Below are 11,331 nucleotides of genomic sequence, written 5' to 3' on the forward strand. Positions count from 1 at the left end.
GAAAATGTGGCTTGAAATTAGCTAATCGAAAGCCCTCAATGTGCTGTTTGTCTGAAATGGCATCTCCAGGATTTATCATGTGCTTTTCTAAAATGGCATTTAGCCATAGTTGGAGAAGCCAGAGAGGACCTCCTGTTCTAATCAAGAAATTATTTCGAAGACAGTTGACAAACTGGCCAAGTTCTTCGAAAATGTGCCCTAGAAGTAACTTGGCCAAGTTAAAGTTGTTTCCTTCATGAAGGAGGGCAGCAAGAGGGTAGAAAAGCTTCTGCATTTAAACACTCCGAGAGCAGAAGACTATGGCATTTAACCAATAAAATAAAAATATTACATGTTCATCGTCTGTTACTGGATCATTTTTTGCACCCATATGGTGAGCAATGAATTCACTGTAAGATGTTATGGAAGCTATGTTGTATTGTTGCTTAGGCTGCATATCAAAAGTAAAATCTGGGGGCCCAATTGGGAGCCCTGTGATGGCAACTACATCGAGGAGTGACATACCAATCATCCCACAAGGAAGGTGGAAATTGTTGGTAGTTCGATTCCAGAAATGAGTTACGGCTCCAATCATCCAAGGATGTGTTGAAGAAGTAAAGTGAGAAAGTCGAAGAAGATCTTGAATACCAAGAGCCCCCCAGGCAGCGTTCTTCTCTGGGGTAAGACGCCTATGCCAGGCCATAAAATCAGTTCCACGAGGGGTGATTTTAGGGTTGTTCCTAAAGGGTTTTTGGGGATTGGTAAAAAATGAGATGTCAAGGTCCTGATTAATCAATAGATCTTCTCCTTGAGCATTGGAAAAGTAGGAGAGTCGTTTGTTTGCTCTTTCGAAACTCTCAATGGGAGCGATGAAACAATGGGTATCATCACCTATGGTGAATGGGATAAGGATTCTGGGATCATCGAGTTGAAGCTGTGGGTCATCAATGATCTCATCATTGATTTGGTTCAGGATGTGCAGGGATGGAGGAGCTTGTTGTTGTGCCATAGGACGCTTGCCTTTGTCCTGAGCAGTGAAATGAGATGAAGAAGAAGCCATTGATGAGAAAAAAAAAAGACGAAAAACAGAAATTGTAAGAGCAGAAAAATGCAAGAGATTTTTGAGAGAGTAAGAATTCGAGAAAGGTGAGCAATGATGGGAAGTTTGAATTTAAAGGGGGTTTTCTTGCTTAACCGTTATTACAGGAAGAATTCAAAGAGAAAAGAGGTAGCTTTGCGAGAAAGGCAAAGTGGTAGAGAGAAAGTGTAAGTCGTGGGAGACGTGTCAAACGGGTCAAATTGTTGGCGGAAGTAAATGGCATTAATGGTCAGTTAAGGTAATTTACCGTTAAACCATGATTGAAATATAAGTCAGGATTAAGTGTTTGATCTTCCAAGGCGTAATTTTAAAAACTAAACACATTAATCCTAGGGGACAATTTGTTAGCCACAAATAAATTATGTTCGAAGATTGAAGTGATTTGAGAATATTGGTAAAGCCTTGGAGTGGGAGCAGGGATCGAAGGTCATGTATTTGAAGGCATCGAGTTGGAAGTTATTTGGTATAGGTTCGATTGACACAATGAATCGAATAGTTTTTCGAATGAAACGAATCGAAGGTTTTCAAATTAAAAAGATTCGGAAACTGCCCCGCGTTTGATCAAAAGAGTGGAAACGGTTACCTTGGTCTTCGCACACAAAGGGGCACCAGTTCTGTACTTTTACAGTTATGGAAGAGGTTATAAATATCAGAAAGTAGTATGGCACAAGGGTTGGAACTTTTCTTCAGAAATACACTAAAGCACACTCATATCCCAGAGAATTCCTGAGTCTGCATTCGAGTTCGATTTTTGTAGGGTTCCTTCCATGTCTTTATCTTTTAATTTACAATTTCAACAAACTTTACTTTTTTTGTTGAATTTACTTTTCAAGTAATGTTTAATTTCTTTGCCTATTTTATGTTCCAGTATCTTTAATTTCCATGTCAAGTCCTTTGATTCACTCGAAGGCATTTTTATCGCTTTATCTAAATTCATTGCAAACTTTTTTTATTTTTTGATTTTTGCCTTATCTTCGAAAATCTTGTTTTACACCTTTTGAACCTTTTACTTTTCTAAATACTCGTCTAATTCGAGGACTTTTGATGTACTTATAGAAAAACTGGTACCTGCAAAAGAGGAGTAGGTTTCGCTCCCAAACCATTAGAATTAAATCACCATCAATTTATTAAAAATCAACAAAACAGTATGTTAACGGGAGAAATTTTTGAAATGTTGACTAAACATCAAAGAAGAACAAGTGGAGTGGTCCCTTGTATAGAGTAACAATAACTAAGTGTGTTTGAAACTAAATATTTGTTAAATTGATTTGATTTTATTTGAAATATACTGAATTGGAAATGAATTATTATATTGGAAATCAATTATATAAAATACAAATCGAATTGATTTAGAAAATAACATTTATCGTTGGATTTTAATTTAATAAAAATTGATTTGATTTGAATTCAAAATTTTATATTTTTACTCTTTATTTTTTATACATTTTTTATCATCACCAACAACCACCTATCACTGAATTATCATTGCTCGTGATCCGACGTGTTCGTCGTCGGTGGTCAGACCACTGCCTCTAGCTGCACTGCTGGACCGTCACTAGATCTCTACCACTTTTTTTTCTCTTGAAATCTTTCTCTGATCTTTTATATAATGCGTAAATGATAAATCATTTTAATTCCAATCAACTTCTTTTAAAAATAAAGGAATTTGAATTTAGTTACACGTTAATTAAATCAATTCTCATTCTATATGTATTTCGAACATAAGATTTGACTTCGAAATCAAATTAATTTCAATTTCATAAAATAACTTTAAACATATCCTTACATAAGCAATCGAGAAATAAAGTTATATGTAGTGCTTGATGACGCCAATGCACGTGAATTTAGCAAATAATTTTTTTATTAGATATATATATATATATATATATATATATATATATATATATATATATATATATATATATATATATAGATTGATTGAAATCAGGTTTGTCTTTATCTAAATTTGACAAAAAATATTCATTATTATTTTTAATACCTTAATCCAGTTCTAATAAAACCTGATAAAACCTCAACAAAATTGAGCCAAAATAAAATTTAATTTCTACTAGATATAAACCAGGCCAACAACAAAACCAAAACAAATGAGCTTAGAGGAAAAAGCACAAATTGACAACAAAAACTTAGACGATTATGACAACAGCTATGGGCACAAACCAGTGACAATAGCAATGAGAAGAACAACAGTAACGACAAGATAAAGGAAGAAGAAATGCCAAAGGTGGAAAGCTTAGATGAAGCAGCAACAACGATGGTGATGGTGACAAGCATAAATGCAGTAATGACGAGCACAATAAGATGAAGACAAAGACAATAAGCACAAATCTAGCAACGATAAAGGCGGAAACTAAATATCCGTGATGAGAAGAGAAAGCAGCAGAAATGTTACAGCGACTCAATCAGAATAGGGTGAGAGAGGGTGCTTCAGCAAAAGGGAGTCATGGCGAGAAAAAACTCGGATATGAGACTTAAAACTCAAGTAGAATAGGCTATGCAGGAGGTGACTGTCTTATTGTATAAAGAAGGAGTACGAATGAAAATTCATTCAAATATTTAACCTTTCCCTAGTTACTCACTTTCTCAAGCTCTCTCTTTCAGTCTTTCTCAACTAGGTCGGGTTGAATGACCCAAACCTTGGTCTTAGACTAGTTAAATTATTAGGCCGAGTTGAGTTTTTAAATTTCAAGTCTAATCTAATTTATATAGAGATGTGTCAATTTTGACCCAAACTAATGAAATTTGGATGGAGTCTTTTAAGTTAGATTGAATTTTATAGCTCTATTTAAATTTCAGGTCTAATCTAATTTATTTTCAGGTCTTTAAATTAGATTGGATCTTATAGTCTACTTATTAACAACTATGCTAGTGTGCATTAAAATTAGCTACTAAAATTAATCACTACTACAAAATATATATTGGAGTATAACATATACATTAAAATTAAATTAAATAATACATATATCTATACACAAATATATTGATCATCGATTTTAATATAAAAATAGTATTTTTAACTTGTTATAATGTTGCCAAGCATGAAAGAACTATTAAAATGCCTTATGCAAGATTCGAACTTATTAAAGCTTCTTAATATGACATCAACTTGGCTACCCATGCAAAAGTACAAAAATGCAAGACAAAACCAATAAAACAGGACTAAAATAACATTGTAATAAAATAATGTAATGTAACAAAAAAAAAAAAAACAAAAATAACACTACAATGTCAATAAATTCGAGGTACATAAAACAAAAAAGAAAATCGGAAGGAATAAATAAATTTTCCTCCATTTTAAATTAATCATTACTTTTACCTTCACTTTTTAGTGTCTCATCAACACATTAATTCTCAGAAGAATGAAAGCAGTAATTAATTTAAATAGATGGAGTAATAGAGGATTAACCCCCTAATAAGTAACAATCATTAATGACTGATTTTCTTTCTTTTTATTTTTTCCCCCTCAGTTTTATTTTGCAATAAGCCAATAACTCATTCTCATCATCAAATAATTAGGTACATGCAAGCCCAAAGGAAAGACACATGCAGTATCATTATCATGCATCTGCAAAGAAGTGATACTTCTGAATGTTATCAACAATCAATCGAACTGCAGAAATTGTGGTTGCAATGGTAAGCAGAAAAGAAAAGATAATGTTGAACCAATGCCATGCCTTCTTCTCTCTTGTTGCTATCTTTCCTTTAACCTGAAATTCAAAACCAATCCAAATTCAAGTCAACACCACACATATACATAGTCCAAGTCTAACCAACTATTCCTTCTTATTCATGATATATGATAGGAAGATTTTCAAATATATGGTCTTACCGATGTATCAGTGATTTTTAATCATTGATTTTAATTATATATATTATATATATTTTTTATAATTAAGATCAACGGTTAAAAATTACTGAAACACCGGTATGACGGTATACTTAAAAATTTTCCTATATGATAATGTTACATACCAAACGATTTTTTATCCAAATTCAACTAATTTTTCCAAACTAGGGGTGCCGTTTTACTTTTCTTTGACTTTCTTCCAATTTTCTTTTTTCTCTTCTTCCCTCTTCTCTTCTCTTTGTGTATCATTTCCCCTCCTTCTCTTCTTCTCTTTTCTTTTCTACTTTTTATTTTCTTCTTGTGGATTTTCTTTTCTTTTTCTTTCCTTCTATCTCTGATTTTCAAATTCTCCTCTTCCTTTCAAATGCTCATCTCTTTCTATTTTTTTTTTTTTGTTCAAATTGTCTATGAACAGAGGATTTTATTCAAACAAATTATTTTTAAGTTAAATTGTACAAATACATAATATAAAAAATATAAAAATTACTTTGAATGACACAAAAATATAAAAATTTCAATTAAAAAGTACATAAACTCTAGTTGTAAAATACAGAACTTTTAGTTAAATAATAGATAAATTATTTTGAATTTTGTATTTATAATAAAAAAAGTTTTATATTATCTTCCTATATTATTTTTCAAAAAATTTATATGTTTACTTTCACAAAATTTCTATATCTATGATTAATAAATTTTGCATTTATTTCTTATATTTCTCTTAAAAATTTTATATGTTTATCATTACAAAATTTATGTATTTATTATTAATAAATTTATATATTTACTTTTTATATTTCTCTTAAAAAATTGTGTTTACTTTAAAAAAAGTATGTGCGTAATATTGCAAAATTGACGTGTTTGGTGTAGAAAAGAAGAATTATGTACTTTTTATTTTTTATGTACTTTTTTTCTTCTTAGATTATTCTTTTTTTCATAAAATTTTTAAAAATATAAAAAATTAAAAAAAACAACCAAACAAGTAAAAATAGAAAAAAAAGGAAAAGACATCAAAGAAGAGAGAAGAGAAATAAAAGAAGTAACATAAGATGCAAAAGAAGAAACAGAATGAGGAGCAACTAATTAAGTAATTAAATAAAATGAGAATAAAGAAGGAAAACCTTAATGAAGACCATGCTGGGGAACATGAAGGTGAGGGGCACAAGTGAGAATGAGCCAAGCAAATTGACAAAGTCACCCATAAAGGGGAATGCAGCTGCCACCAGAGTGTTCCCTGAGAAAAACACCCCTCGCACCAGAAATAATCTCTTAAAGTTCTCCCCTGAATGCATTCCCTTCTTAATGTCCAAGAATTTTGTGTCCAATGTCTCATGAATTGGTGCTACAAACATCTGCATCATAGAAACCCAAATAAATTGAGTTTTACACTCATCCGATAAATAGCAAATCAATGTAACTCAACAAATACAAACTTTATTTATCAGAAATCAATCATCCTAAGTATACACTAAAATCAATCTATTAAAATTAATTATTTATATAAAATATATATTGAAATAAAAAATAAAATAAATAATATATATATGTACATAAAAATATATAATTGATCTAAGCATTTAATTCAATTTAAAGAAAAAACATATAAATATTTTTTTTTTTTGAAAAAAAAATCATCTATGTATTTAATTTAATTTAAAAGTAAATTAAAAGAAGCAAGTGGGAGATATTTTATGTTAAAACTTGACAAGAATAAGATGTTACATGTTGGGAGATAATGGACTGAAGAAAATTAATGGCATTGACAAGGACGTTGATCCATCTGGGCCCACTCAAATTTTCAGGGAGATATGAGGACACAAGTGATCCATAAGCCCAATATCCCAAAACGGTGACTCCATAGTAAAACATCACTCCCACTGTGTATTGCGAATACAAGGCCTTCCTCATGTTCTTCACCGCTGGCTTACGTAGTGTGGACTTCAACCATCAATAAAAGAAGAAGAATAATCAATTCTTTATTAAAATCATACTCATTCATGCAATTTCGTATCCGTAACAAAAAGCATTCTTCTTTTTATTTTATGTGGGTGACAACAACGGTCAACAGAAAAAGCGGTGAAAGTCAACCTCAGATAAGGTTGATTTGTCTACGAAAACGATAGTAATAAATTAATAATGCAATAGATAGAGAGTATCTTTTTTAATACTATTCTACATTCTAGAATAAAACCTACTATTCTTATCTATCTATTGGAACGAAACCTTTTTATAAAAAGAGAACAATTTTGTAAATTAAATTTTATCTACGATTGAAGTATGGTGTTGAATAAAAATCAGTCTAACTAAATATTCTTTATATATTGTTTAGCCTGTAAAAATTAGAAAAAAAAAAACAAAAAATAAATAACTTTTTTATTTTTTAAATAACTAATATATAAAAATAAATATTTAAATTAATTACATAAGAATAAATTTTTAAAAAAATTAACTAAAAACTGAATTTTAAAGAACAAATAATATTTTTCAATAAAAATATACCTGTATCTCAAGAAGTAGACCACCGGTATTAGCGACTATGATTGCAGAAATAGCTCCAAACGCATTAAAAACCTTGCGAACCTCGCTTCCACTTATTTCATAGTTTTTGTCCGAATTTGCTTTTCCTAACAAGCACAAAACATATTATAACAAAAAATTAACTGGCATGCAAAATTTAATGATAAATTAAAAAAGATCAAACTTTAATATTACCATCTTTGACTAGAACAATTAGAAGCAGTACTATATAGGAGAGAGTGAGAATTGCAGAAGCTCCAAGCCAATTTCTCATTGCAGATATTGTTGGGATGAAAAATGCAAACACAAAGTAGGCAGCTCCTGTAATCACTATGTAAAATTGGAGCCTCAACGGTGAATCACTAAATTCTGAATTTATTTCCTGCATTGAATTAAACAATCACTTTCCCAGAAATTACTTAAAGCTATAACTAATTAAGGTAATTGAAGTTAGTTATTATTAATTAGTAGTTACTAGCTACCTTAAGTGCCTTGCCTCCAAGTAGGATGAAACCCATGTTTCCAAGAAGTAGGGTTAAAAACTGGAAAATCCATGTGACATGATACAGCTTCTTCCCTTCACAAATTAAGAAATAAAGTGAAGATTTACGTGCAGTATGTTCGTATGAAATTAAAGCAGAAAATTATTAGATAATTTAACAGATTTAACTAGATTATTAAATTCTCAACTATTAATTTCACATGAAAACATTAATTTCACATGAAAACAACTGTATGTGAATTTTCACTTAATACTCATGTAGTCTTCTTTTTCAGATAGAAGTTAGGACATAGAACAAGATATAAATATAAATAATTTAAAGTAATTGATCATGATCACCATAAGTGAATCCCATGAGGTCTCTGTATCTGATGAATCTTTTGCCATCAATGAAGTGAAATGCAGCCAAGAGCCAGTTGCCATAAGCAGTGTAGAACCCCACAACAACAAGACAGAGAATGCCCCAAGTCCAACCCAGTGGCACCATAATTAAGTTAGAAAATGTCAGTATCCAACCACAGTTGAAGCTTGTCACTAACATCAACCCCACTTGTTGCCAAGAATCTGCAAAATTATTGTTACCAATAACTCATCAATTCAAATACAAAGTGTTGTAGCAATATTTATATATTATTCCAACACAAAGTACACTTCAAAAATTCAAATTATATTTTTTATATCAGTTAAACACAACTTTTTGTACAAAAACAGAGATATGAGGAGAGAATATAGGTTGTTACCATGGTCAATGGTATGAGCAGTATGTGGCGCATGTTCATCACCAACATTTTGGCTACCCTTTTCTTGGTCCTGTTCAAGGCTCAAAGACTGTGATTTAGCACCTTCTACTTCCATGGAGATCGGAGAATGTCCAAAAGATCTCAAGAAAAGAACAACCACCCTTTAATTTGCTCCTGAAATATATGTATATGAGGAAGAACACATGCAAATAATTTTGGTTGGTGGATGGTTTATATTATGTATAAGGTGAATAATAACACCCGCCCCTTCAAGCCTCAATAATCAAGATTAAAGAATTAATTTTTAAAAAATGAAAATAAAAATAAAAAGGTGTCCAAGACTCGAGAAAAGACAAAAATATATGATGATTGATGAGTGGGATATTTAATTATTTATCATTTACCATTCATCATGACTCTTTGCATCACGTGACTAAACGAAAAGGAAAAGCCATTGATTGGTTTGGCTGGTTTAATATTATTGACTGCTTCAGCTTAATATGGCAACGAAATAACGATGATTGATGAATATACTAAAAATTTAAGATAAAAAAGAAAAGTATAGTAACTAGAGTTAAACAAGAAAAGACAAAAGAGGCAAAGCCAGTTATTTGGAGCTATTTATATACTAGGTTCGAGATAATATATGATCCACCAGGAATGCCGCAAAATAATGCTTATCTTATAAGTCAATCTGAACAAGGTTATTTATCCAACTGTTATTGAAAATTACAGTTTGTGCCGCATAGATGATAAATTATTTTGGATCTTCGTGGACAAAGTTTTTAATTGGCTTTCTGTGATCATGCAAGACAAAAGAAAAACAATTAAAAAAAAAAACACTTAAATAAGTTTTTAGGTTTAGACTATTTTTTTTCTTTTAATCTATTAGAATTTATAAAATTTTTTATTTTAGTCATTGTCAATTTCTAGTTGTTTGTTAAGTATTGATTTAATTAAAAGATTAAATACTGACGTAAAAAACGTGTTATGTTAATATTTAACAAAATTAACTAATGATATGAAACATTTTTTTGATTCTACTGAATAAAACAATATATATATATATATATATATAAGTCATTAATAAAATACAACGAAATAATCAACAAAATTGTTACTTTGGTAGTTAAAGAGTTGTAAACTTTTTTTTTTCTTGCTTTTAAAGAATCATAAATGATAAAATATATATGAATTGAACTAGCTTATCTTGTATAAGTTAAATATCTCTATGAAAAATTTACATTAAATCAGACATAATGAAATTTTTTTATAAAGAAATGTTAGGAGGTTATCAAAATTTATTATTTTTTATTATTATTTAGTTATTAACTTATTTTTTTTAGTCTAGTTCTTTTAGTTTAGTAATCTAACAACATACTTTATCCTATATTTATAAATATTGATGGCTAACTGATGATAAAAAACAATAAATTCCAATAACCTCTAACATTCTTTTACTTATATCATCCTAACAAGAAGTACATACAATAATATACTTGGATTTAAGAAAGAAAAAGATCTACTATACTTCAGTTTATGCTTTCAATTTATGAGATGTTGTCTTCACATTTTTAATAAAAACATACTTAAAAAAAGGCAAATTTTTTGGTATAAATGAAAGGGACAAATCTACATGTGTAGATTTGTGTTGAAAGAGCGTTTAATGGACAAGTGTCCTTTGAAGGAATCAACCTATGTGGCTATTAGATGGTATAGTATCTTTATATACTGTACCAGGCATGACAGCATTCAGATACGACGTGTGCGCGTCGGTCACGCCCACGCGTGAAAGGCCAGAAATGTAATGACGCGTACGCGTTAGCGAGGCACACGTGTGGGTTGGGTTGTGCCTCCCCGCACAGTTTCAGCACAACTTTCTGATTTTTGTACCGGAGAGCATCAGTATCAAATATGACGCGTGCGCGTCAGCCATGCGCACATGTGGGACGGACCTTTTTTTTAATAATAATAAACTAACAAGCTACCAAAGCAATGCTAAACATTATTAAACAAGCTAAACCATAACTTAAACTAAATAATTCTAACTGAAAATAAAAATTCAATTTATTACCAATATAAACAAAAGGAAAAATAGAAAGAATTTATCATGGTGGAGTGTCTCCCACTTAGCACTTTTAGTTAAAGTCCTTATGTTAGACATTTGGTGAGCTTCTTGTTATGGTAGCTTGTGCTTGAATTCATCTTGAAACTTCCACCAATGCTTGGACTTCCAATAAGCTCCAACATTTCCAAATAAATTCACCAAGCCTTGATGAAGTTCTTCACAAGCTTTAAGCTCCCAAAATTGATCATCTTGTATGCCGGGATCCCAAATCTTGTATCCACACCCGTCTTCAAGTTGATCATCATTATTCTAACCAGGTGGCAAGCAAGCCGAATTCTCAATTAAGTATCCAAACAACTTCCTAGACCCAAGAAATCTAGCTCTACACCAACCTTTGCATTTAGACTTTGAGCTTTCAACCACAATGAATCGAAACTTGTGTTTCCAACCACTTACCATCTCCCTTTTACTCTTAAAGCCACAAAGAGCTCTAAGTTGACCATCTGTCTCAAGCAAACTATATTCAAGTGGAAAATTAAAGTTTAAGGATAAGAATTTTACCCA

The 11,331-nt window shown here is 30.8% G+C and overlaps 1 protein-coding gene across 1 annotated transcript; it reads right to left on the reverse strand.

The window, feature by feature from the left end:
* Positions 1–4,509: 4,509 nt before the first annotated feature.
* LOC107630865 (proline transporter 2) lies at positions 4,510–9,289 on the reverse strand. The gene is made up of 8 exons (XM_016334138.3): positions 8,700–9,289; positions 8,299–8,523; positions 7,940–8,034; positions 7,653–7,839; positions 7,440–7,564; positions 6,663–6,878; positions 6,062–6,292; positions 4,510–4,803 (listed from the first exon to the last, which is right to left on the reverse strand). Exons 1-8 carry the CDS (start codon positions 8,812–8,814, stop codon positions 4,654–4,656), a joined length of 1,344 nt encoding a protein of 447 aa, XP_016189624.1. The 5' UTR covers positions 8,815–9,289; the 3' UTR covers positions 4,510–4,653.
* Positions 9,290–11,331: the final 2,042 nt, after the last annotated feature.

Source organism: Arachis ipaensis, chromosome B1, assembly GCF_059453495.1.
Source record: "Arachis ipaensis isolate K30076 ecotype BB chromosome B1, ASM5945349v1, whole genome shotgun sequence".
Lineage (NCBI taxonomy): Eukaryota > Viridiplantae > Streptophyta > Magnoliopsida > Fabales > Fabaceae > Arachis > Arachis ipaensis.